Consider the following 27,521-nt stretch of genomic DNA (forward strand, 5'->3'; position numbering starts at 1 on the left):
TGCGAGAGAAGAAGGAATAATCAGACAGGCGTTTGAGCCAGCGGCAAAGTTTTCAATTTTTAACTGAAAGACCCAAACTATATTGCTGCTTACATTTTATTCTTCCCTAATTTGTTGTTCTATTTGCTTCGTTGTTTTAAGTGTTCTTCAAGGACCAGACCCTTTTTAAACAGTTTTTTAGCTTTCTCAATTATTTCATAATGTAGACGATTTTATGCTTGCAAAAACGTGCCTAACTGGAAAGTTATGTAACCATAAAGAATTGCTCACCTGCCCTAGTTTAATTTTAAATTGAACTAGAGCAGGTGAGTAATTTTTACTTTATGGAAAGGGAGACTGTGTCGTTTGAATGTTTTTTTAATCTTTTGTTTTTTTATATATAAAATTTAGATCTAGTTTAGGAAAGCTGCATTTTGTTGCTAGTGACACCATTCATTCCATACAAAAAACACAGTTACACTTCAAAGCAGTGAAAAAGCTTCGCCTAATCAATGAGGCAAGAACCTATAAAACAAGAACTCTTAATGTCCTTAATGAACAATCCTGTCTCTGTGTTTCGGATTCTCTCACGATAAATGTACCCATTAATTAATTTTATCTCGAATTAGTTGTCGTTCATGATAGTTCTATCATTGGCCAAGCTTTCTTGAGGTAGCTGTTGACATTTAATTTACTGAGGGCGTATGTTGTAATAGGCATAAAGGGATCTTTGTTTACAGTATGTCCCTCATTAGTATAAGCGAACAGTTTCTGACCAACCTACAAAAATATCATTTTCGAATATTGATAGGGCATAACACGATTAACTTTCCTAAGAAATTTGACCCTTACGTATTTGATATTTTTTGTGCCTTGCGAGCCGTTTAACAACTCAAAATTTTTAAAAGAAGTATGCGCTCATTAGCGCTTTTGCCACCCAGAAATTTCGCAGTTTTTGAAGACCAATATCTCCTTTAATATTACAGCCAAAGAGCTGAAAATTGGACCAGTTTTTCTAGTTCATTAACTGTTTGGAGTCAATTTATATTTAACATGAGGTGCACCATACGCAAAGTCTTATGCTAATGAGGCAAAATACGAACAATGACGTCAGCCAAGATGGCCCTCTTATTTTTCTTTCCACGAGCTGGAGATCAATCTCGAGCCCAGAGTCTCCCGGCTCGGTCAGCGGTTGGGTCACCAATCAAATCAATCAAATCAATCAAATAAATATTTATATAGCGCCTATCCATGCCTGCTCTAGGCGTTGTACAATTCGCCAAAATGAGCTGTACTAATCTTAATAATTAAAAATGTGCATTTAAGAAAGTAATAGAAAGTAAAAATCGCTAAGAATAATAAGTTTTCTTAGTTTTCCAAGAAGACGACGGTCACCGATCTGGGAGACTCTGTGGTCGAGACTGGCTGGAGAATGGAGACAGCAACGGAGCACTTTTTCCAAATATTAAAATGAAACTAAATATCAGGGCTGCCTACCAAATCACAATTTGATACTTAGCTTTGTCCTGATTACAAGTCTTTCGAGTGTCCTTCACTTCAAGCAAGGCTGCGGCTAGGTTTGCGGAAGACATTATTTACGTTTCAGAAGACTAATAAATTCGTCAAACATTTTCGTGACAGTTTTGTGTGATTAGCATATTTATTCATCGATTCGTGTTATCGAGCGATCTAGTGTCAGTTGTATTCGAGTCGTATTCGAGTCGTACGCTGTTTTCGAGTTGTATTCGAGTTGCATTTGCTTTGGTTGTCGTTCCGTCCGACCACTAGGTTTCTTGTAATGGGGGGTCAAGGAAACCGGCACCGGAGGCGCATTTCTCTATGGTGGTCTGGGGAAAAGTTTAAGATCGAGAGTCTTGGAAATGATATTTTCAGCATTCTCCACGAGATATTTTGTCAGAAAGTCAATCTCGATCAAGTGTAAAATGAGACGAATTTTTAGAACTTACAACAATATTTTCTTAACTTGATACACATACCTTTGCCTTACTACACTAAACATGTATCGTTAGCTAACGAGATTAGTCTGTTTCATGTTTAACCCTCGGACGTACAAGCTAACTCATACCCCCAATGGGGTGGGGGGTTGATACAACCCCCCTCTGGGATTTCGTTCTGTTAGAGCATAGCGAAATAAATTTACATTAATTAATAATCAAATGGAGCGAAGAAAAACAAAACTAAGTCATTTTTGACCACTGGCAGCCGGTCTTTTTATCGAAAGGGTGCTCTCTTATATGGGCTATATAGGTGTGCGCGGCCCCAAAGGATGTGCTTTTTCAGCCGTTTTGGTCATAAATAGGGTATCAATTTTGACATTATGCTTTTACAGGTCATAAATAAGGTAAGGAAAATCACAGATTTTGGTCATAAATAGGGTAAGAGTTTTGGGAAGCAGGCGGCACATCCCCGTCCAATTTTCTGGGAGTGACCCCCCGGATCTTTTCTTTGAAGGTCCGAGGTGTGTTTGCGAGCACGTCTGTATCGTGTTGATTCGCACTTCCTCCCTGAGATCTTTTAATTGCACTCCGATCTGAAAGTCTTTTAATTAGAAAACTGTCAAACGCAGTTAAGTTGACAGATTTTTTATCCCAAATAACTTAAAATACACTAATCCATATGAATTAATCCAATAATCTTGCATTCAACACGTGGATTCCTGATCACATATAAGTTTAATGGAATCTCTTGCTCCTCCACGCCACTGTTCTTATTTGTTTGTCTCTTTTTGTACTATTAGACTCACAGTGCCATTTTATGCAGAAATAACTACTTGATGAAAAAGTTAAAAGAAATTACAAGTATTTAGAAGACTCTAGGACTGAAATCGTTAGCAACAGGGAAATTAAGAATGAATTTTTCAAGACGCACTTAAGGGAATATATATTTCGTAAAATTGAATTGTCATTTAATGGTAGACTTTAATAGTAGACTTTATTGGAGAGGGTAACTTTTGACAGTCAAAACTGATAAACTAATGGCCCTCGACATAAACGCAAAAGGAAATTAATTAAAATCACTATGTACAGCCTATAAATAGAGGAGTTTTGCTTGCAACCATCACTGGATTAAATACTTGTTTCAATCAGCGCCACAGTAGCGCAGATGACAAGGGTGTACTGAGGGTGTTCCATTGATGTAATAAATGAAGAAATCGCCGCAGCTTTGCACTTGGATATTGATGGACCAAGTACAACAGTTTGAATTCCAATTAAAGCAGACCTGTCTGGTGACTTGACCCTCTGCAACTGTAGGATGAGCACCGTTTAACCAGCCGGTGGAATGGGTCCCACAGTGATGTGTAGGCACGCAGGTGGTAGCCATTTTAGTTCCGGCGGCTCCTTGGAAACGAAACCAACCTGGCCCGAGTGTGTTATCACAAGTCAACGGTACTGCACCGGATGTGTTTTTCCTGTCTCCATTTGTCAAGTTTTGATATTTCTGACATTCTAGCAAAAAGAAATTTGTGTTGTTACGTGCAGTTGCACTCTAGGATTTTAGGGGCTATTGTTAAGTCTTAAGACATTTGGAGCCTACTCATAGCTAAGCCTACCTCAGCAGTTTAGATTGAAAGGTAATCTTGGTTGAACAACAGTTCTGTTCGAAATCACAAGTTAGTGTGTGTGTTTAACTGTTTCAGCGATTTTCAGTCGATAATTCTTTGCCTGTTTTGAATGCTGGGCGTTACTCCTCTGCTATTTTAGGTTTTCAAATTTCTCCCGCGCCCCCATTTTTAGTTTTGCACTGCTTGATGGGAAATTAAGACGTCATTTCGTGGCTGGACGTTTTCTAAATACAGCATTGGGTGAATCTAGAGATATAAAAGTGCTTTTAATCGTTTATAATTCATATTCCAGATGAGTGTGTACAGTTCCAACGAAAAATCACCTCCTGTAGAAACCATATTGAGATCTCTGACGGCGCAGTGACGTCATAAATTACCATGAATTAAACATGGCGACGCCCAGGCGATTTAAACTGAAAACCAAAACTTCGTATTCGAACCAATTACAGAGATAACAAGTTAAAACCCCATTAGGTATACTTTGGAACTTGAACTGCTTTTCATCCAAGATTTCCTTTAACACATATAGCGAGTAATCCAAGAAGAACTTCATTGCTTGGATAATCACTAAAAATCTTAAAAGTTCGAAAATTTAAGGTGGCTCTGACTCCTCCTTAACCAGTACTGTCCACTACAAGTGCCATTACTTACCTTGAGACAAACAACTGGTTTTGCCATCTCCTGTGTAACCATGGTTACAGGTACAATTGTACGATCCAGCTGTATTTGAACATGTAGCTTTACCGCTGATGCAGCCGTTAGCACCGCTGGCGCACTCATCTATATCTGCGAAAAGTAAAGACGGTGGATGATAAATATCTGAAATAACTAAATCACTCAGCCGAATGCATGTATAAAGCTAAGGTTCCGGGACAGTCATTCGTTTAGTCTTCAGACCCCTATATTGTTTTTGTTTTGTTGTTTTTTTTGTTGTTTTTTTTGTGGAGCTGTATATCGGCAAAAATACCTCAATAAAAAGAGTCAGCGACACACAGTTGCATAAATTTCAAACCAATGTCAACTCCTGATTACAGGTACCCTTATTTGAACGTTAATACTACTAGAGAGTCTTCTAAAAAAAATTACACAGTGTATAAATGTTGTCTTTTACCTCAGTTTTAAATTGAGGCTGGGTGCAAAATTTGCCATATGCATGAAAAGGGATTAGTTAGTCTCAAAAAAGTCACACTTAGTTTGGAATAGTGAGCACACCGTTATAGGCCAGAAAAGAAATGATTATTGAGATTCACAATTATTATACGTTATTCAAGAAAATACGGGAAAATTTTTTTACCAGAACAGCTGAATCCATCCCCAAAGAAACCAGTTTTGCAGGCACAAATAAATGAACCAATGATGTTGATACACTCGGCATTGATGTCACAGACAGGAACAGAAGCATTGCACTCGTCTACGTCTAAACAAAAGGTTGTAAAAATATCATGGAATATCGATCACTGACAGAACCATTGGGCGGTTGACGTGAATCTGCTGTTGATCCTTCTTAAAATAAAACAAAACAAAAGGAAGGCAGGATTTCACCTGGCGTAATGCTTGTTTCTATAGAATTGTAATTGTTATTCCTGCTTGTGAACTCTACTTCACACCGAACAAGAAAATTAAATTACTCAGACGGATATCGCACGCTAAGACCGAACCTTAAGTTAAAGCCTCGTGGTCTCTGATTCTTAAAATAATTCTTGCTTGAAGAACGACTTAACGTTGAAACGAACAAGAACGGTTTGGATTACTCGCAGTCAACTATAATGGACCAGGAAATGTGAAATTGTACCCAAAAGTTTGATGTAGCGCGCGATGTTTTTTACTGCAATTTATGGTTCAAAGTAATACAAAGCACTAGATAACATACTATACAATAAGAAAAAAAGACGGAAAGGTGCCATAAGGACAGTTAGCAAAAGAGATATTAATTTCCATGCAAGGCAGACTACCTGAAAGAAAAAGGGAAAAACACCGATATGAAGTACTTAGTACAATGTACAGCCGCTCATGATAGGAACAACTCGGAATTCAAGGTGTTTGATAGCGGGAAGAGGGTACTTGTTGAAAGAATTAACGTCTATTTACCTTCCGTAGACATGTTACATGGAGCCAAGACTACCTTGCCAGGTTTAATTGAACTGAACCAGTAATTACCGCTGACTGCATCTTCTCCTTCACTCGCCTTGATTTCGGCGCACGATTCAGCTGGCAACTCCGCAATGGATCCAAGTGCAACTAAAAGAAAAAAGAAAGGTTATTGATTCAGCCCTCCGATCTCATAACGAAACATCACATTGTTTTTCAGTCAGTTTTCTTGAAAAACCAACCGGCGAGCTATGTCGACAGTCATCGGAATGCTGAGTAATCCTCGACATGTTTGTATAAGAAATGAATAAACCCTTTGCACAAATGGCGCCTACATTTGAATAACACTACCTTGTACATCCTTAACCGCGTAAGTATGTTTCCAAACAAAGGATTTTTCACATAAATATGAGGCTTAAGGTGTATAACTATTGTTACTGCGCCATTATGTAAAGGGTTTATGCTCTTCTAACAAAGGATAGAGCTTGACGCTGAAATTACCTCTTTTACTCAGTCGTTTGAGATACACCCGTTCGCTGTCTGCAACAAAATCCCCAGGTCTGGCCTCTTTGGTGCGGTCGTTCAATTCACATATGCCTCGGGTGATGACGTAGTTGAAGCTTTGACATCTGACGTCATCGTTACACTTGTCTACACACTTAAGCCAGTTTGTGGTCGTCGTCTCCATGAAGGTGTGTCCTTTTAGCATCCTACCGCGGATGGAATATTCGCTTCTACACTGTGCAGGGTCAAGCTTACAAAACACCCGGCATATCATGATTGCAAGTAGCGTGATGGCCAGATTTAGATTCATACTCAAAGAATATCTGAACGTGATAAAAGAATAAATATTGTACATTGGAGTGTGAACCCTCAGAGGTGAACTTCATGTTGTTGTTTATAACCCATAAAAGGTCTTTTAATTTGTCTGTTTAAATTTTCCTTAAGTTTTTTTAACAATAACTCCACGAGAGTGCCTTGGATATGGAATGATAGATAGCCAACGAGGCGCTACACACCATCACCTTATATCTAGCAAGCGTGAGTGGAATAATTGTTTTATTAAAAACGACCCCAATAATTGTTTTTCGACAATTATTCCACCAGGTTGTCTTGGATATGGGATGATAGATCTGGCGCAGTGGCCTTATGGTTAGTGCGCTCGTCTTTGGATCGAGCGGTCCGGGTTCTCCGCCCTGGCCGGGGACGTTGTGTTGTATTCTTGGGCAGGACACCTTACTTGCACAGTGCCTCTCTCCACCCACGTGTATAAATGGGTACCGGCGAATTTAATGCTGGGGGTAACCCTGCAATGGAATAGCATCCCATCCAGGGGGGAGTAGAAATACTCCTAGTCGCTACATGCTAAGGAAACCGGAATAAGCGCCGGCCTGGTGGGCCACTAGGCTCCTATGCATACTTTACCTTTACCTAATACTAACTATTATCATACTTTAACATGGCAATATTTTTGAAAAATTAAACACGTTCGAGACCTTCATTTTCTACAAAATTGCGCAAATAAAGAAATTTTAATCAACTACACGCCAAAACCAGTGGCAATTAGGTAGCTAGTGATTTATCGTCTTGCGTTCACGTAAGATGATAGGCTGTGTTCGATATGTCAATACTCTAACATGACTCCGAGGCTTTGAGTCAAAATTGTAAATTTTTCAATTTTCTTTTCATTTATCTCTCTATGAGGCTTGGATATAAAGAAAACAACACCAAATATAGAAGATAGTCCTGAAAGCCCCGGAGGCATGCTAAAATACAAGAAATATCGGACGTGGCCTATATATTAATAGTAGATTCCCACAAGCAATTTAATCTTATGTAGCATTGTTTTTATATACACCTACATGTTCAAGAGGGAGACAAATTCTCGACATTTTTGTTCTAAACAACATGCAATCAATATTCGAGCCATTACGAACTTTACTTTACTGACTATTTTCGGGCAACGCTCTCTTTCACTGAGACTTCAGTTTAAGAATCTTAGCTTAGTTTTAAACCCGTTGAATATGTTATCTTTTGTTTCGCAAATGCTGTAGAATTAAGCTAAAGCGATGTATTATAAAAAATACAATGGAAAATTGAAAACTACAAGCCACAGAGAACTGTGTCAGTGCAATTAGCTGCATTTCTTAAGTGCTCTTCAAGGACCAGAGTCCTTCGTAACAGTTAAGCCTCGTCATATATTTTATAATGTAGACGAATAATATCACGCTTGCAAAACACGGCTAACTAGAAATTGTGTGATTTATTTTAAGAATATATTAATTGGTTTCCTGCTCTGTTCTGCTCCTGTTTACTGATTTAGTCTAGATTAATGGAAAGTTAGAATGTGTGTTGTTTTAATGTTAAATAAATTTTAAATAATTTTGAATTATTTCATAAAATTTAAGTTTCGTTTAGAAGGCTGGATTTTGCTGCTTATGCCACAACTCTTGACAAAAAAGACGGTTGTAGATTTCGAAGCAGTAAAAAAAGGTTCCCCAAATCAGCGTTTTTCTTGTGCGTGTAAAATTTCCTAAGCAGCCCAGCAGCTGCAAAATTATAGATAAACAATATCTAACGCTATCAAAATAAAAGCAAATTCGTGTTTAACAGAAGTTAAAAATTTGTTTCTACCAAGCATGGAACAGGAAATTGTGGACATGGCTCATGCTTCTAAATTTGACAAAACGTATAAATATTTCAAAACTAAGAATGAAAATGAGATTCACGCCATTATGTAGAACAATTTTTTTTCACTGTTGCTTCAATATGTCAGTAATTTCAAATAGAAAACTGTTAGACAATGTAAACTGCTAAATTTACATACCTTTCCCGTATTTTTCGTTCAGGTTTTCCGCTTTCTGTGAGACTGATAATTTTTGGTCGAGCTAAGTCCTAATTGAAATGTAAGTGTGTTCGCGACTGACGTATATACGTAACGCTCAGTTGTATTATTAATCACGATCTTACTCTGCCTTTAGAGTATTCCAAATCAGTCAATTTTAATGACACTACCCCACGTGACTATTTTGTTCCAATGGCACTTTACAGTTCAATCGATGCAATGGTCGGATTGCTGTGAGGTGTCTGCAGGGTGCACGGAGCATTCAGGGCATTAAACGTTGTTTCACCGCATGTGTCATCCCTTATTAATTAAAGATATGTTGGTAATATTTAAAAACAGAACTGCATGAATTAATAACTGAATCTCTTATTTGAAAATCCTCGGCTGACTGAGTTTAGAATCGGTCTCCTACAGTGGATTAATTTACTATTAAAAGTATGTGGAAATAATGTTCCTTTATTTGAAGGTTCGACCATTGGTGCAATATCTATCAAGCCAGCCGTGTATTCACTTAACAGGTACTGAATAGGGAGTTGTGCGTAGTCTTTAGCAATGAAGCATCTTGTCCAACTATCAAACCCATACAACATTATGGATATATCAGGACTGCCTACCTGATCAAAATTAATTGCCTTACATTGTCGCTGCTATGAGTGGAAGTCTTGTTTAATGTTCTTCAAGTTAAATGGAAGGCCTCTCATATTTTCTTCTCGGTCGTTCTGCGGAAAGGTTGCATTAGGACGCAGTGAAAATTGTCTTTCAATTCAACTAATTAAATTCAGTGACTGTTATTCAAACAGAGCAGGAAGAAAAAACATTCGTCATTTGAACAGGCAGAAACCTTGTGGCAAACTAATATAAGAAACAGTGAGATAACAAGAAACTCGATCAGTTGTTCTTAGATATCTGTTTGCGTTCATTCACAGCTAAATTAAATTAGAGCCTGTATGTTTACATGGAAAGTACAAGTTATTAAAAGTTACGTCAAATGTTTAAACAATATAACAATTCATTTTGGCAATAGGCCACGTTCAATAAATCAATATTCTAACATGGCTCCGAGGCTTTCGGGCCAAAATTGTAAATTTTTTAAGTTTCTTTTGTCTCTCAATTTCCAAGAAAACAACACCAAATATAGAAGTTTGTCCTGAAAGCCTCGGAGCCATGTTAGAATATTGATATATCGAACGTGGCCTATTAGCCACTTTAGAAAGGGAAGGAAATCTGGGGCGAGTAGACACTTGTGGGACCTTGTTTAGTTTGTCAAGCTGTTCATAAAGACAATTTACGCATCCTTTTACAGTTCAGGATCAGATGGCAGCGTAAAGTGTGTGTCACCTTCAGTGCAGTTCCAGTGCCATCCTGATGTTTGATGTTTGCCCGCCATTAAAGGAACAAAATGCAATATGTCCGCCACCGACTCATCAACACCTGTCGAACCGAATAACCAGACTAAGTTCCAGTTCCCCAACGAATGGAAATAGGAATATATATGCTGGCTAAGTGTTATTGTTCGTTTGTTTTGCTGTTTTTGTTTTCTTTATTTTAAGTACAATCACTCCATCGAGGCGCCACACAAATTTCCGTATATTTTAGTTGGTTGGGAAATACTTTAACTTTAAGCCGAAGCAGGACAACTCTTGAGTGCGATTTAGAGATGGATGGCATGGTCGGATCAAATAATTTTCCTCGATATTTTGGTAGGGAGGGGTAACGGAGCTGGCTTTTCCGTGCGGTGAGTGGTATTTTCTATTAGATTTTCCATTTTCATGGAAAATCTGGCGGCAGATTCAATTACTTTGGCTAGACGTGGTGTAAAAATAGAAAATGGCCATCGGTTGACATGAAATGACTCAAAGCTCACGCACTACCTAGCGTTTATTTCCTATGAAATCTTGCTTTAGAAGCATAGCGTTGACTTTCCATTCATATCAGATAAGATCCAACGATGAGGTTCCAACTTATGGTGTTTTTCAATCCCGCATCCCACCACTATTTTTGGCTCAATCTCGCCCCAGTCAGTTATGCCGATCCCGCCTGGTCAGAGTCGCAGTTCTCCGTGAAACGTCCGTAACCTGTTTTTCATCCCGCATCCCGCCGTCAATTTTTAAACTATCCCGCAAATGAGAAACTCCCGCTTACGCCAAAATAATTTTAACCCGTATCCCGTCATTAAATGACCAGTCATCCCGTATCCCGCGAAACCTATGTTGGGGCCTCAACGATGTCCAGTAACCAGTATTGAAATACAAGCACTTGCCAGAGCATAGGGACAAAAACCATTCTGTATTAAATTAAGGGAAGGATAGGGTTAAGTCTACATATGAGCCAAGTGGCCCATCAGGCCGGAGCTTATGCTGGTTTCTGAAGCATGAAGCGGCTAGGAGTACTTCTACTCCCCCCTGGATGGGACGCTATTCCATCGAAGGGTTACCCACCAGCATTAAATTCGCCGGTACCCATTTATACACCTGGGTGGAGAGAGGCACTGTGAGAGTAAAATGTCTTGCCCAAGAACACAACACAATGTCCCCAGCCAGGGCTTGAACCCAGACCACTCGATCCGGAGTCGAGCGCACTAGCCATGAGGCCACCGCGCCTGTATTAAGGAGACTCTTTTAACTCGCTTGTCTCAATACGCAACGAGTTTATTGTCATCATAAGCAATCTTCCCTACAAACTACTCGTGTAATGACCGATATTCTTAAACCTAAACAAATGTTCCTAGCCAGCTGTGAACTCCACACGAGTTATTGTAATATTTATCTTTTTACAGGCATTCTGGTTGAAGCTTTGCTTTGCATAAAAACAAAATACAAATACAAAGAAAAATATTTATTTAATAAAATAAAAATATAAGAACAACAGTACAATACTGTCACACTTAAATTTTGAGATGCAATGTCATCTTGATTTAAAAGTGATAAAACGTCTCCTGCGGTGAAAAATATACAGTCAGGACTTCTCATCAAAACCACTTCGCAGAATAATGTAATTTTGAGCTCCTTTCGTCACCATAATAGGGAACGGGTACATTTTCTATATCCCTATACCTAAGCCGGCTCTGAAAACGCCACTGGGATAAAACAAGACAAAGAGAACAAAAGGTATCTTCTCGTGCCAACCTGATAATTCTCACTGCTGTTGGTAAAAGACATCAAAAACAAAACGATAACATTTAAACCCAAACATGTACTTGTACATGATAAACAACTTCTACAAGTACAAATGTCATTAAAAATAGAAAAAGAAAAAAAAAGGGGAAAGCATATTTTTTTCTACATAATCCTCAAGAGACTTTTGTGCGACTTGGCCTGAAGAGTATAACTGAAAGTGAACCTAAGTTAAAGATAAAGTACATAAATTACATGATTGTATAACAACATGATCCTCAATGTTAATTTACAAGACTCAAAGTATCCCATGTCATATGTCGCATGTCACGTGTCACGTGTCACGTGTCACGTGTCGCGTGTCGCGTGTCACATGTCGCATGTCGCATGTCCCATAACCCATGTCGCATGTCACATGTCATATGGCTGTTGAGCGGTCAATTTCTTTTTCTCCGAAAATTAGAATATACTTTTGAAAGCTCAAATTTGTATTGGGACACAAAGGAAAAGAAGAAGACAAGGACCACTTTTCACCAAAGGCGTACGGGCACTTTCGGACTTGAGGGGGGCGGTGACCTTATTGCCCGAAAAAAAATTACACAATGCCCGAAAGCGTCAGTGTTGTACAAACGCACTCAAATCGCAGAAAAACAAAAACGTTGACAATGCTCGCGTCTAATGAAACTGTTATCATTCCAAAAATAGTTACTTGAAACCTCGCATACCCTATTTATTTTGATTGACGGCCTAGTCAGAAAAGTCAGAAAATTATAAAAGAAACAGTTAATTCTTTCACGTACGAAAAGTTCAAGAAAAATTTTAAAACGGCTCTTTTCAGAACCACTGCAAAAAGTCTTCAGTTGGTTTTCGTTTGCTTTGATTCTTTTGCCATTGTTTTGTTGATGAAAATAATATCCATCTCGTGTATTGCCACGATACACATTTAAACGATTTATGGCCGTTTTCAAAACAGAATACCTAGATCCTTACATCATTTGACCTGAACTCCATTTTGACAAGGCAAATGTCAAAGAAAGCAGCCTACAAGCCTGACCTTGACTACCTTTTAGAGTGTTTTCTCTCCAGTACATTTGCCTGAATCTTTTGCGTTTTGCCCGAAAAATTTCATCTATTTCTGAAACTGCGGGGGGGGGGGGGGGGGGGTCTTCAGCCCCTCCGCCCCACCGGCCCGTACGCCTTTGCTTTCCACAAGCATTGTTTATCAGTCATTAACTTAAAGACATTTTTCTAGTCGAATTTCCAACGACCTGTGTGGGTGATTATCGCGTACACAAAGAAAAATGACATAAATTACTGGCGTATTGTATGCATCATGTCTATGCACTTAGTACGGCTGCACTAGTTCCACCTTGCCCTTGACCATCTGGCGACATTAACGGAACTTCGTACTAAAGGGAAAAAAAGGATTACGATCAGTACAGTCAAACTGTCTGACTGACTGACTGACTGACTGACTGCACCGACTTACTAACTGACCAACTGACTGACTGACTGGCTGGCACATGGGCCAACAGCTGGACAGACAGACAGACCGACAGACAGACGGATTGACTTAAGGGCGACTGTGTTTGAACAGAGTTGTGTCAAGTCCTCTGACTGTAGCCGATTTGTTTTTTTATAACCATACCTAGAGTGCCCATTTCTGGATGACACTAGGAACCAAATTAGAAGAGAAGTCTGTGAATCACAGATTTTCAAGTTGGAACCAACCAGAGTTTTGCATTCTCAATGCTGAGCAAAAAAATACACCTTTCTCAAACAAGGACGACTTTCCTCACTTCTCAAAAATTTTAAATTTTCAGTTAATATATTTCTATCAGGATGAAGATACATCATGTAAGCGAGTGCTAAAAAAGTAATTTTGACACCTCATGGCCGCAGAATTCATTAATAGTGTAGACATGGTACACTGTGCTCAGTATTAAAAAAACTATGTATTACAAAAAATAACTTAACATTTGATTAACTTACATTTGTAAGTGGAGCCTGGCGATCATTAATAAAACACAGTGCCGCTGACCACATTGCCAGTATGAGTTCCACCACAGTGAATGCAAAGATGGAGCCAATTAAGGCATGCTCTTCTTTATGTTTGCTATCATAAATAAACGGCACATTGACTGCACGGAAATTTTCCTTGTTTCCAGTATAAAACCTAAATGTTTTCTTTCCAGCATCAGACAACTCTGATGCATTCCAAAACATGATTATGGCACAAAACAAGCCACAAGTCAGGGAGAAGCCCATAAATGTCATGGCCTGTAAAACAAATGAAAACTGGCATTAAATGACTGAATTTACGAAAACCGTGTTTAAGACTTTGCACCAAAAGGGAGAGGAGAGCAAGAAAAGGAAGATAAGAGAGTGGAGGAAAAAATACTGACATCCCTTTTAATTTTTATATCGTCTACTTTGGAATGTCTCTGGCGAGATAAAAACACTTGATTTCTTTAACACTGTTTTCATAGCCTGTGAAATTAATAATAAATGGCATTATATAATTAAATCAAGCAGTTAAATGACTTAAAATCTGTGGCCAGGTCTGTACTTGAATTTAACTTGCCTATTACATTCAAATATTTCAACTTTAACATTCCGTTATAAAGTATTTAATAGCCAATTATTAAGCTGACTAAGCTACAGTTCAGAGTTAAATCTTTGCTGTCTTAGTGACACTGAAAACGTCTACCGTATATGTACCCTATTATACAATTCAATGACAATTTCATAATTATTTCTTGGTGTTGTCACATTATGTTTGATCAATTTTTGTCTAGTACAGTTCAGAGCCCCCTTAAATTTCTGTAAAGTTATGAACTTTAAAGTTATTGGCCTTTTCATTTGTTTTTATTAGTCCTGTGTGACTGGCTATTGACTGCCTCTAGAGATCCATGGAAGGGTGGACAAATGATTTAATAGTTTCTTTTTTTTTCCTCTAGGTTCCTTGTGGATAAAGAGGCACTCTGAACAGCAGACTCTGTTTGTTGCCACAGCAAAGTTATTCAGATTAAAAGGCAGTACTTAATTAACGGTGATCAAATATATGGTCTTCCTCATTTAGTGAACAATGAAATTAATGCTTTTATTCTTTCTGTTTTCTTTTTAGGCATAGCTTTTCCTGATAATTTTAGTCAGTACATACCAAATGCTGAGGAATGATAAAAGTGTTGGACAACTTTTGAAGACGTCTAAAAGTAATGAAGACACCAAATGACCCAGTGATAGCAACCTGTAGATAAAAAGAACTATCAATGTTGATACACCATGTAATTAACTAATCATTATATCAAAATAATTTTATTTTATCTCTCTTCACAGACTGAGACTTTTTCAAGACTAAATTTTCATAACTGCAAAATAGTCAGAACCAATGATCCGAAATATGATCAAGGTTGTTATATATATATATATTTTGTGAGTTGCATGGATGTAGTATTTTTCTAAGCCCTGAAGTACAAGAAATGATAAAAATTTCCACCCAAATTATATTTTAAAGCCTTGAACAAGGGATATACATGTATTCTAAGTTCCACAGTAACATTATTTTCTAGTATTTTTGGCTTGGAACTAGTTTTTGAAATATTCTGCATCATCTGAAAATCATACTGATTGTATACGGCGTGCGCATAACAAACACAACATAGGACTCTACAGCACAATACAGGCTCATATTCTGCACATTCTCTTGCCCTATAATTTTACATTAAAGGTAAAAAATGGCAGCCAGAAAATAGTGTTAACATTTGGAACTTACTTCAGTGGTTATCATAGGACACTGATTATCTGCACTGCACACACAAGCAGTTACATATTAAGCACTTTTCCAAATATTTTTAAAACATCTTAAATGGATAAAAATCACGAGATACATGTAAATACATATTTTTCGACAAATGCCATCGTAGCTTTATGTCACGCACTGCCATAATGCTGAAATTCAAAAGTATGTGCTGGTTTCCAAACCAGAGAGGCTATTGAACTGGAAAGCTGTAAACAGATACAAATTTCTTAATAGTATGTTTTTTTGATGACATCATGTGAAAACACTCTATTATTAACTTTTAACTAATTGTCAATTTTCATATTAATTATCTCTGTTGACACTATATATCTATAGATCTCCAAACCATAGACATATATCATAAAAAATACTGACACGTGTTGTGTACTCTCTTGCAAAATGACTTAATGTAAATTTCCCCCGCACTCCTCTCCTAACCCACCCCTCTTTTGGATTATCATTGGAACTGGGACTGGATCAAGTGATTCCAATATAAAGGACTGTTCATTGTTTATTGCATGGAGTAGCAACACTTCTAAAGTAATAGCCATCCGTAACATTTTATGGAGTTTTCTGTTTGTTGAACATGACATTGGGAAATAAGGGGAATGTGTGCAGAATGGCTCATTCCCTTCATGAGACATGCCTGCAGTAGTTGTATTCATAATCTTGGACCGATATTTGTTTTGATGAATGCAATAGTGATGTTTCTTGTTTATAAACATTGACATCATTCTTAGACATGCGCACTTTAGTGGTTGGCAAAAAGCCGGCTTCGTTTTGTTTTCATGGCTTCCATGTGCGATTCTGAGTACGTAAAATGTCTCGATCCTGTTGCAAGATCGCGATATCATTTAAATTAAACTACAACAAAGGTGCAAGTAGCCTTACTGACCTATATAATTTGAAAGGATGGACAAGTAATCCCAGTTCTTGGCCAGATTTAACATTTGGGGATCTGTACACGTATTTAATCGAAATGCCAGGTATTTACATAAAGGAGAGTCTAAAATCCTTCAAGTCATTTGAAGCGTATCAGTTTGTCATCAGTGGCCATGTTAAACCATTGTGGTGTCATTCAGTTGGAGACAATATCCCTTACTGCTTCACTAAAGGGAAAGTAATTGTGTCCCAGAGAAATAACGATCAACCGCATGATGTGTGGGTTTGCCTTCATAAAAAGGACTCGGATGGTGTCCAATCCTTCCTACGAACTGTTTTGATCCAAGTGGTTCGCTTTGGTTCACTTTCAGGAAATGTAAAAAAATTTATTCCCAATAGATTTGTGAACTGATTTGTACAATTTATTACATGGCAGCTCACCGGCATTCTCTCCACGAACCCTTTTCTTAGGCAGTTAATTTAGAAAGAAACATCAAGCCACGTCATGTTTTTGCCAACCACAGAAATAAACAACCTAAGGTGACCTAGGCGTGACGTCACAGGAAACATCGCTATTACGATGATTCTCTGAAGGTGTGCATGTCCCAAGGAGGGAATTGACCATTCAAATATCATAAAATAAAACACAATTGTGTTCAGATGTTAATTCTGCACAACACTGCACCTCTTTGAATCTATCTATCTGTCTACTGCCTCTGTCCATTCGGTCTGGAAATGACTGTTATTTTCTATGCACAAACTCAGTTATCTTATGGACAGTGGTGTGTAATTATGCACATGCACCTATTAGGCCCTCAGGTCAAACGTCGAACTTCACTTTTGCATGATCAGAGACGAAAGTACTAAATTGCAATTTGAGTCGATGCAAACGGGTAAAGCTTGACCGTTGGGTCAAACGTCGAACTTCATTCAAATTTAGATCGACCGACACGTTCTATCATGTTCAATTCGCTCAGTTTAGTTCGTATCATGTGAAGTTCGACGTTGTTGGCAACTGGGCCTATTTTTCGATTCAGCTACCCGAAGGTAACCTAGGAAAATGCAACTAAATCCGACAGTAGCAAGGGTGGCTAAGCTAACGTTTAGAACTTTACATAACTTAAATCTTCAAAAAATTAGGCCCGTTCTAACACATATTTAACGTTACATGCATTTAGACTTAATAAATCCTCACCCAAACTCCAGTCCAGATGGGCATACCAAGCCCAGAAAGTCTCCAATCGATTCGAGCGCGTTCCACAATCCCAAGCATTATCAACCACAGTGCTATCCAGCACTGAACAAGAGACAAGACACGGAGGAGTTTGATCTTGACGGTTAGAGTCATTTTATAGAAGAGTTTATCAAAACGCAACCAACCTTGCCTGCTCTTTTGCTTGACTCTCAGATCCCCCTCAGGGGTGGGGACAAGTGCTTCTCTTCTGTCAAGCAAGCGAAAGGACTGGGGTCAAGAATGGCGGATCAGTTTGACGAGCTCTCATTCGTCTGTGAGTGGGTGGTCAAAGTGAAATAAAGCCCGAGCCGGCCCGAGCCGGCCCGAGCCGTATATCTCATACATTGGGAGTTTGATTCAACATTCTGATGCCTTAAATGCCGCCAAGGATGTCAGCCCGCGCAGACTCGGTGCGGGAGCATTTCAAACCCTACAAGCATTAGCAAATTAAATTGACGTCAGTTTTTCACGCGTCTGTCCTGAAAGTAGTGGATCCCCAGACTACTTTGACAATGTTATGACGAAATTCATTGTCAATAACACAACAGACGCATTAAAAACTGATATCAATTTGTTTTTTGCGATAACAAATTGTCAAATTGTCCGCTCTCGCTCGTTGACGCATCGCATAAATTACAAAATCATGTGTCTGTCCACTCATTGACAATAAAAATTAGCCAATGAGCTCGCGAGAATTTCTGCAGTTATCGTAAAATTGTTCATTGAACACGCGCATGAGACGATCGTCGTCTATTGCAATCCCATAATACACCTCCCAAAATTTTGCATAAGCATTGTCTTCAGTTTCTCTGGGACGACTGTAATACCCAGGAGAAATGGGAAACAAAGGTTATGCAGAATTTTGAGGGCAAACAAGGTGTCTTATTGGAAGTGTGGAAATGGCGAATAGACCATTTTCGATATATTAAAATTCAGCCTAAAACAATAGACCTCAGTACCAGGCTCTGGGTAATAACTAGAGTTTGTAGGGTTTATTCCCTAGAGCCTCGTGCTGAGGTCTATTGTGTTCGGCTGAATTAAATTTTGGTCTATTACTGCTAGTTTTTATATCACGTGGCCAATTTTTTCAACTTGGTCAAGAAGTTGCGCGCGTTGTACAGACAATCGTACAACGGTGGACCTCCTTAGTCGCTCTCTCTTTTCAGAAGGAAAGAGATGGAGAACTTTAGCTTAGATCCGACAAGGGAGGGCAGCCCGAGTTCGTGACTCCGCCACCTAAAGCCCACAGGGCGTGGCACTGACGGTGACCAGGAATGAGAAGCTACACAGGAAATATAACGTGGGATTGTTCAGTGAAAAAATATAGTCAAGCTGCGCCGATTGCATTTTTGGCGTAGCTTTCAAAGCCGGTACCTAGAAACTAAAATCACCCAATCAGAGTGGCTTATTTCCTGTCCAACATTTTCTAAATATATACACACGTTTAAGACTCGTGTGTATGCCTTAGCTCTTATTAACCGAGCAGGAGACCTGTATGGGAGAATCTTGACCGAGGTCGTGAGTACAGACCGAACGCAGTGAGGTCTGTACACTCGACTGAGGTCAAGATTCTTCCATACAGACCGACTAGGCTCGGTTATTAAGATGTTTATTATATGGCCAAACAAGAACAATTTAATTCGTTTAACGCAACTGGCTTGTACTAAGTGGCATTTTGCTTGCGAAAGGTGATGAGCTGAACTTCATTCTTCGATTTCAGCCAATCAAATTCGTGAATTCGGTAGTACCCAGTCCTTGTGAGACAGCCATATAACAAAAGTGACAAGTGACAAGTGGGATATTCCAAGGTATAGCACGCCAGAGCGTTGTATAACTATTTCGCACCATGCCGCAGAAACTACAGTGGCCAACACAATCATGCGAAATATGCGTGGCGTACGATGGAAAGGTTTTTTGTAATACTGTCGAATGTACAATGGCTCTCCTGTAGTATTCTGATTGGCTGTATTTTCTATGGCATGCTATTTAAAAATAGTTGTTTTCCCTGGCTCGGGTGCTGGCGGTTTGATGATTTTCTATAACTGATGTGGGAACAAAAACGTTCTCACGACAAGAACAAACAAAAAAAAAATAAAAATAAAAATAAAACCAAACAAACAAAATCGAGGCTTACGGCTGAGATTTTGTTTTACTTCATTTACTTTAAGTTGACTTTCCCAAATATACATGTATCAATGTAAGTTGAATGCTGATAAATATGGATTTTTTTAGTTTCTGAGATGACTTGACAAACTCTGTACAAGAATTGCTTTTTAAGTCTCATTTGTTTAGCCACTCACTCAGTAGATAAATATTGTAAATAAATAGGCAAACAATTGCAAAATAATGCACGGTTGTAGATACCATTTCAGGCACCCTCCACACTTCATTGTCTACATTGTACGACGGAGAAATTTTGAAAACGGCGTTTACACTCTGAAAACGCATCAAATGTTTTCGGTCAACACTACGCCAGAGAAATTTGAAAACGCAACAATCACCAGTCATTTTGGATTTATGTTCGAGAAAAACTGGGCAGGGAAATCACAGGATTAGGCTGACTACATGTACGTCGTTTTCGAAAAGCTTCGTTTTCGATATATTTTTAGTCCACACGAAAACGAAAAGCTGGCGTTTTAAAATTCTTCCGGTTTGAAGAGCGTTTTCGTAAAGTTCCTTTTTTGTGACAGATCTTAGTGTGGACGGTGCCTCAGCTTATAAGAAATGAAGATTTGTGGGAAAGAACTGAACGGGAACGAATCAACATCCAGACTAGAAGGCGCAAGTGGGGCTGGATTGGGTACACCCTAAGAAAACCGATCAGAAATATTACCAGGCATGCACTGAGGTGGAACCCCCAGGGAAAGAGAAATCAAGGTCGTCCTACAAACAGCTGGAGGAGAACCGTGGACAATGAGGCGTCAAAGGCAGGCTACACTTGGAAAGAGATCGAAAAGTTGGCCCAAAACGGAAGGAGATGGCGGGCAGTTTCCATGGACCTATGCTCCAAAGGGGGTGGAATGGAATAAGCTAAGCTAAGTGTGGACGGTAGGTTTAACCGAAATGAAGCTGCGTTTTCAAATTTATCCAGCGTAGTGTAGATGCTGCCTCAGAGCAACTGCAGGCTGCAACGAAATGGCTCTTAATTTGCAAAGGGAATCTAATTTCTAAGTTAAAACCTCTGTTGGCACTAGATATATTCACAGGATTCGTACTAATCAGTACTGACGGAGTTTCCCAGAAGTTCTCCGGCGTATAAAATTAAAGATTTCAGCACCTAGTTTCCAGATTCTTTTTTGTCGCATAACAAGTACCCTTCTAAACGAACACTCACTGCTACATATAAGCTTACATCACACTTGTAAGAACAGTCATTAAGAGTTCCAATACTATGTGCTGGGATTCTTTAGAGTACTACAAAATTACATACACGGTGTACCATCATTTCATTGTGCTATTTTATAACGTCTTCGACGAAGCTGATAAAAATTGAATGCCTTATGAAAAGCCTTAAATAAATACAGATTGTTTCACACTTGTGCAGTGCTTCTTGGTGCGAATAAGACAAAACACTAAACTGCAATATATGAGAGCTCGGCGAGTCTTCACAATGCTATAAGAAAAGAAATGGTGATGTTAGAGCCTGCCACATTTCCAAACCTCAATGACAGTCAATGACAAAGCAATTGCAGAACTCACTAGCTCAGAACTAAGGTTTACACCAAATAAACGTCAAAGTAGTATCTTTCTCCGCAAAGAAGTGATTTCATTTGTGCTAAAATTTGTTTACAAAGGGTGTAACAACTATCAACACCACCCGAATCAAATAACCCTTAGAAGACAGTGACCACAAAAGTAACTCGATCAACTTTAATTTCAGTACGTACTGTACGTCGGAACAGAGAGAGACACTGGTAGACTAAGAGGGTCACTGGCAGAGGATCTTCACCACAATGACCCCAGCCAGTGCTCGGACATGACTCACTTAAAAAAGAGAAAAAAAAAAACAAAGAAAAACATACTTAGCAATTTTTTATGTTACCTCTGTTTCACAACGAGTCATCTTGTAAACCTTTTCAGAAGAAAATGAGTTTGATTTCCACGCAAATGACAGAAAAACATTTTGCACGTGTTAAACCTAAACCCTAACTCAAGCTCTTCGTACAAAGATTTGTTTTGAAACAGAAGCAAAAGTTGATTTATTAATGACCAGTATCAACTTGAAGATTACCTCTTTCTTTGTCGTGTTGTATTAGACAAAGGGCTCTTGGCCTCCTTTCTCAGGTCCATCTGGAGTAACTCTCACAAACTGAGACTCACCTCCCTCAGCCCCAGAAGGCATATAGGCCATTTGAGGTGGGCCTCCTGCAGTCCCAGATGCGGGCATCTGAACCATTTGAGGTTGACCTCCCAGAGCCCCAGATGGCGGCACCTGAACCATTTGGGGTTGCATTCCCATAGCCCCAGATGCAGGTACTTGGTACATTGGTGGCTGGCCAGCTACATGCATGACCCCTCCAGTGGGCACTTGGACCATTTGAGGGTGTACTCCAACAGCTCCTGATGAGGACACTGGAACAGCAACAACACCTCCAGCTTGTTGCACAGGAAATGCAATAGGAACACCACCAGGGCCTTGTCCCATTATATAACCACCTGATACCACGCCCTGATTGCTCACGTAAACCACAGAGGTTGTCTAAACAAAGAAAGCAAGGTAACATATTATGTAACTGATGAGCTCAGTGTGTTCTGATGTTAAGATTGGCTGGCCTGCAATTCAATGTCCTGTTGTAGCATTGTTTAGTATGCCACTTTATTATAATTATGGCTATGTCTCAGTGACTGAGAACTACTGAATTAACGAATTTGATTGGCTGAAATAGATTTTGAAAGCGGTCCAGATTTTCCTATCTAGACCGGCATCTACACCAGTAATGTTTTGCAGTGAAAAGGTTGCAAACTAAAATGCAAAAAATATTGACTATTTCCTTCTAACAACATTTATTTATGTAAGAGCCAAAAAGCCTGATGTGAAAAAAAGGAAAGAAAACGAGCAAACTTTGGCAAAATTAAGTTTGGCTCATTGCCATTTGAAAGCAAAATGTCAGCTAGTACAAACCAGCTTCATTAAACGAATTACATTGTTCTTGTTTGCCATGTAATAAACATCTTATTAACAGAGCTTAGTCAGACTGTATGGGAGAATCTTGACCTCGGTCGTGTGTACAGACCTCACTGCGTTCAGTCTGTACTCACGACCTCGGTCAAGATTCTCCCATACAAACCTCCTGACCAGTTATAAGAGCTAAATTACAGTAGAATCCTGATCTCTCTCCTGAAAACTTGTACCAAAAGTCATTTCCCTTATACCAATCAATTCATTTCTCTTTTAGCTTTTTTGAAAATTGGTATTGCATTCATTTGCAACTTTCCACTAACTGGTTAAACCAGCTGGGCAAAATCATCCTCCCAGCTGGTCAATTTGCACGGTGCCCGGCCCTTAATGAAACCCCTGGGGATTTGGCTAGATTTGTGGCCATATTTGGGTACAGTACAATGTATCTTTTATTTTGGATGCTTTGGTAGCATACTGATTGACAGTATCTGGTTCATTTGATCTTGCCATGGGCATTTTGCCTTTTGCGCTATTAACAAGATACAAACCATGGCTTGCTCAAGCTCGACTAATATGCTGACAAAGCTTAAATTACTGAAAACTTAAGGTACATGATTGTATAAAATGTTACAGATAATTTTAATTTACTGTGTTGGCTGGCAAACTTTATAATTATGTAGATCTTGTAACTTAATGCTGTGCATCATCATGTTGAATGACTTCTAACAGACCAACTTAATTTGACTAACAATAGACAGACCAAAACCCGACCAAATTGACTAACAAAGACGGATTGAAACCGACCAATGACTGATGACAAACTTTACACGAGTCTTTCAGCCAATACCATCATGGCTAAACTGACCAATCACATTCAACGGACCAGACTTATAACATCATCGACTGACAAAGACTATTCACTTGACTCTGAAGATGACTTCCGCTCAGGTTGTCGAAATGTCAGTCACCAACAACAGCTCTTTTCAGAACTACCCTCACCCGGACGATCACACTACACGAACTAATGTTGAATGATGTTACAACTGTAAATCCAAAACAGAAGGTCTGAAACAGAAAAACCAAAAAAGAAACACTTACTTGCTCAGGTGAGGTACCACAGCACTCACATGAAGTGATATAGCAGCAAAGGGCAGCTGCCCAGATTCCAATTGCAAACTCAACAATACCAAGAATCAAGGTGATTGCTGTTATAGCCATTTCTGCATCATAATTGTACCAATAATTGAAATCATACCAATAATCATAATAATGATGCTGTGCAATGGAGATGCTGTAGCAGATAATTATTACGCCGCCAAATACAGCCGATGTTATGGCGCAGCCCATAAACGCTCCAGCCTGGAAAAAGGAACAAAAATATAACTAATAAAAATACACAATACAAAACTTTGAAGGAAAAAAAAAGAAAAATTACAAAAAAAAATTAAAAACATCACCTTCTAAGTGCTATCTAACCATAAATATAAAATTATCTACTGCATGTTCAGTATACCTGTTTCTACATACATGTACATTACATGTAAACCATTAAGTTATTATGATACATTATGAAAATGTAGCCTCCAATTCCCCACTTCAGTTCTGCAAAGTTAAATTAATTACAATGACTAACCTGGACTACGTTACTGAGCTACTGTTGTTCTTCATCAATATAATCATAGAGAAATCTTTGCTAACATCACTGTTTACATTTTGCTTCATTAACAGTTAACTTCACATAATCTATCAAACCCGAGGGACAGTTTTCATCAAGACATCCAAACACCGAGAACAGGGTTGAAAATATGACGCACAACAAAGTATTTCTGACGAAATTCGAGGTGTTTAGATAGCCCATGAAACAGTGTCTTGAGTGTTTGATATATCTTCTCAATTGAAACAAAACTAAGTCCTGTAAACGGAGAAGTAAAATCATCAAAATCTATGCTAATTAAGCTTATCCTTAAGGTTATCCTTACGGTAAGCATTTTGATTTTCTTTGGTTTAACTTGATGAATTATTAATGAGTTTGAGGAGCTACTTTTAAGCATATGACTTCAACCTATCACTGCCTCAGAATTAAGGGCGGCAACTTACAAAAGATTGGCTGGATGAGTTTCTTTCCCTGCTGCTAGCTGGAATTCCCACAGATCCAGTGATAATCATCTGCAATACATGCCAGAATAAGTTATAACCAAACAAATAATCATAATGAGTAATGTATAATCGCAAACAAACCCAGTGTCTATTATAATGTACATTGTTTAATCCATCAAATATTCTTGGTCACACACCATTGATCTAAATGCATTATGTCTGATGTGACTGAATATGCCACAGTTAAAACTCTCTGATATTCCCCAATTTTCAAGACAGCCCAGACAGAGCAGATCCTGTGCGTTGTCAAAAACTTTTGAAGGATAATATAAACACAATTAAGCCCCCACTTGACTTTATACAGGGATATTTGCCTTTAGACATGACCCAGTTTTTCTTGAGCTTCACTTTCGGAAAACTGAACTTTAGAAATCCCTCACTTCTTTTGTCACACAATATAAAACAAACAATCAGAAAAACTGCTCATGAGGAGAACTGGTTGAAGAGCATTTATTTAACAATGGGGTGTCTAAAGACAGTTCATTTTTCTTCCTTTTCTTCCTCACACTCTACATTTGCTCTTTGGGTTTGCACTTACATATTGCACTTAGATGGTCTGCCCTGCAACACTCCCCGTTCTAACTGTTTCATGACATTTCATACAAAGAAAATTTAAAGGTTTTGGACCATTACTTTCTGGAAAATTTGTCCCAGAGTATGAAATTTTCACAATTTAAAATCATATTTTCTGTGCTGCTAGCTGTCGAAGATAAATCACATATGAAAATAAATATAAAACTGCTCACTACAGAATCATGTTTAGTTATTTTTAGCCTAACAGTGCAAAGTAAGCAACATAAACATGTGAAATTCAACCACTGTCATCTACTTTAGAAAGCTACCAGCATTTCAATAGCTGTTATTGAGATTCTGCCATGTAAATGACTTCAGTGGGGGGGGGGGGGGGGGGGTGAATGGTAAATGCTTTGCGAGACGGTGAGACTAGCATTTTTCTTTGCGAGCCCGAGACATTTTGACTTTTTAGATTGCGAGACCAAGACTTCAAAGTGTTTTGAGTGCGAGCACGAGATGTTCAGACTTAAAATTTGAGCTCCAGATTTGGTTGAGAGCTATGAGGATGAGCTAGAATGAGCTTGTACAAAAGTCTTACAAAGGAGCCTTTTGTTGTAAACCCTTGTACTAGACATCAGATCTGAAAATCTGTCAACAGTCAATAAACTCTATTATTTTCCTGGCGTCATTTTAAAAAAACAAACAAATGAATCGGGACTTCGAGACCCTTAGCCTTGCAAAAATCAAGACTCCAAGACACCTTTGTATAAAAAACAAGACTGCGAGACCCGTGAAATTCAACTAAAATTTTGCGAGACCCAGAGTTTTTGAAGGACCATTTGCCACCCCTTTCAGTATCACGATATGGAAATATTTGATACCCCGGTATATACATGTATTGGTCAATGCACCTTTTTACTGCAAGCACTGTAATCTGATACAAATGTTCAAAGATTGTTCAACAATAATGTATGGTAAGTAATTGATCGCATATAGGTATTAATATTATCACTTGTTCATGGAAAACAATGTTTCCGAACAAATTCGACCTTAAGAAACTTGCCGAGAAATTTTTAATAAGCGGGGTCCCAAATAAAAGAATCCTGCCTGCTATGCGTATGTAAGCTTACATTAAGGTCACGAAAGCCATAGTTATGCAAAAACTTGTACAAGAAACGAATTGATCGACGAAGGTGACAATTTGCAATTTAATACGTGCGATAGCCGTATTCATGGTTTGGTCCGATTCATCGCGAATTTAAACAATTTCGTCGGTCGATCATTCGCTCCTAGATATATTGGCCAGAAAATTAAAGCTAGCCGATCACTTAACTATGACATGCAGCATGATTTTCAACAAAGGCGGAAAAAACAAATGTTGCTACGCAAAATTATTAAGTGAGAGCAATTTTACCCATATTCCACACCAGATACCAAAACATCCCTCGCCAGTCCAAAAGTAGCCTTCGACACGATCGACGATTCCAAAAATCAGTAGCAAAATTCCAACAACAATGTGGGCTAGCGCAACGAGCATTGCAATTTTCAACGTTTTTGCCTCCGCCATGACGCCCTCCGGGTAAGCCTTGACAGAACACCAGAAGGTTCCTGCATAAATAAATATTTAAATTCAACCCACAGCCTTTTGCCGCCATTTTGAATTTTCAAGTTGGCCGTGGTAGTCTGGGGGGATAAAGGCTGCCTTCTATGTTATGTAAGCTCACTAACCTGTCCATTGAACAAGATGGCTGCACCGCATACGCGCTAGGCCACCATGGCTCAGGTATTCAAACAAAGTGTAAAATTTCAAAATCGTAAACACCCTTATCGTTTTCTAGTAAAATCTTCACAGTTATTATCACAGAAGCTAGTCTCTGGCAATCGTACCAATAAATTGATGGCACAAACGACGGTCAGGGCGGCCTGAGAGGCGGGTCAGTTCTTGTTCGCGGCCTCATGCCCGACCAAACCACGAAGTCGCACGAGAACGACACGTGCCGATCACACGGGACCCACCAAAGGTGCAATTAGGGCAGGAAAGCAACCTTGTTCCCAGGGTGCTTTTCCCTAACGAAGTTGGCGGTAAAGGGTTGGGCGCTGAAACGGACGTCTCGCTAGAGCTACCTCGTCCTCAGAGAGACCTGTCAGTGGAATGGGCTTGATCTGCTCGTAGGCTTCGTCATTCTAGTTAATCATTCTTTTTTTT

General features: G+C 38.9%; 3 protein-coding genes across 5 annotated transcripts; all 3 read right to left on the reverse strand.

The window, feature by feature from the left end:
- Positions 1 to 1,938: 1,938 nt before the first annotated feature.
- Positions 1,939 to 11,026, reverse strand: LOC145496215 (uromodulin-like). 3 transcript variants are annotated; one of them, XM_081475893.1, is made up of 6 exons: positions 9,133 to 11,026; positions 6,152 to 6,477; positions 5,651 to 5,800; positions 4,857 to 4,979; positions 4,214 to 4,348; positions 1,939 to 3,446 (listed from the first exon to the last, which is right to left on the reverse strand). In XM_081475893.1, exons 2-6 carry the CDS (start codon positions 6,462 to 6,464, stop codon positions 3,079 to 3,081), a joined length of 1,089 nt encoding a protein of 362 aa, XP_081332019.1. In that variant the 5' UTR covers positions 6,465 to 6,477; positions 9,133 to 11,026; the 3' UTR covers positions 1,939 to 3,078. The 3 variants fall into 3 exon arrangements, with proteins under 3 accessions (XP_081332019.1, XP_081332018.1, XP_081332016.1); XM_081475892.1 differs by having other exon boundaries at positions 9,110 to 11,026; XM_081475890.1 differs by lacking the exon at positions 9,133 to 11,026 and having other exon boundaries at positions 6,152 to 7,152.
- A 289-nt stretch (positions 11,027 to 11,315) lies between these two features.
- On the reverse strand, positions 11,316 to 19,014 carry LOC145496246 (uncharacterized). The gene is made up of 4 exons (XM_081475943.1): positions 17,488 to 19,014; positions 14,772 to 14,858; positions 13,601 to 13,888; positions 11,316 to 13,017 (listed from the first exon to the last, which is right to left on the reverse strand). The coding sequence occupies exons 1-4, from the start codon at positions 17,638 to 17,640 to the stop codon at positions 12,946 to 12,948; spliced, it is 600 nt and encodes a 199-aa protein (XP_081332069.1). The 5' UTR covers positions 17,641 to 19,014; the 3' UTR covers positions 11,316 to 12,945.
- Positions 19,015 to 19,124: 110 nt separating this feature from the next.
- LOC145496227 (uncharacterized) lies at positions 19,125 to 27,507 on the reverse strand. The gene is made up of 5 exons (XM_081475913.1): positions 26,730 to 27,507; positions 24,743 to 24,811; positions 23,744 to 24,004; positions 21,758 to 22,225; positions 19,125 to 21,139 (listed from the first exon to the last, which is right to left on the reverse strand). Exons 1-4 carry the CDS (start codon positions 26,880 to 26,882, stop codon positions 21,779 to 21,781), a joined length of 930 nt encoding a protein of 309 aa, XP_081332039.1. The 5' UTR covers positions 26,883 to 27,507; the 3' UTR covers positions 19,125 to 21,139; positions 21,758 to 21,778.
- Between the last annotated feature and the right edge of the window lie 14 nt (positions 27,508 to 27,521).

Source organism: Orbicella franksi, chromosome 8 (genome assembly GCF_964199315.1).
Source record: "Orbicella franksi chromosome 8, jaOrbFran1.1, whole genome shotgun sequence".
In the NCBI taxonomy this organism is placed as follows: domain Eukaryota; kingdom Metazoa; phylum Cnidaria; class Anthozoa; order Scleractinia; family Merulinidae; genus Orbicella; species Orbicella franksi.

Bases quoted from the DNA above. Each gene is read 5' to 3' on its own strand.
- LOC145496246 (XM_081475943.1), bottom strand. From the start codon at position 17,640: ATGACTCTAACCGTCAAGATCAAACTCCTCCGTGTCTTGTCTCTTGTT. The intron at 14,859-17,487 runs GTGAGGATTTAT...TTTTATCTACAG, and splicing joins CCATCTGGACTGGAGTTTGG to GTTGCTATCACTGGGTCATT. The intron at 13,889-14,771 runs GTATGTACTGAC...TTTGTTTTACAG, and splicing joins TTATCATTCCTCAGCATTTG to GCCATGACATTTATGGGCTT.
- LOC145496215 (XM_081475890.1), bottom strand. From the start codon at position 6,509: ATGTACAATATTTATTCTTTTATCACGTTCAGATATTCTTTGAGTATG. The intron at 4,349-4,856 runs GTAAAAAAATTT...TACTTTTCGCAG, and splicing joins GGATGGATTCAGCTGTTCTG to ATATAGATGAGTGCGCCAGC. The intron at 3,447-4,213 runs GTAAGTAATGGC...TCTTTTTGCTAG, and splicing joins AACCAGTTGTTTGTCTCAAG to AATGTCAGAAATATCAAAAC.
- LOC145496227 (XM_081475913.1), bottom strand. From the start codon at position 26,882: ATGGCGGAGGCAAAAACGTTGAAAATTGCAATGCTCGTTGCGCTAGCC. The intron at 24,812-26,729 runs GTAAAATTGCTC...CATGTATTGCAG, and splicing joins GTATCTGGTGTGGAATATGG to ATGATTATCACTGGATCTGT. The intron at 24,005-24,742 runs GTAAGTTGCCGC...TCCTTTTTCCAG, and splicing joins ACTCATCCAGCCAATCTTTT to GCTGGAGCGTTTATGGGCTG.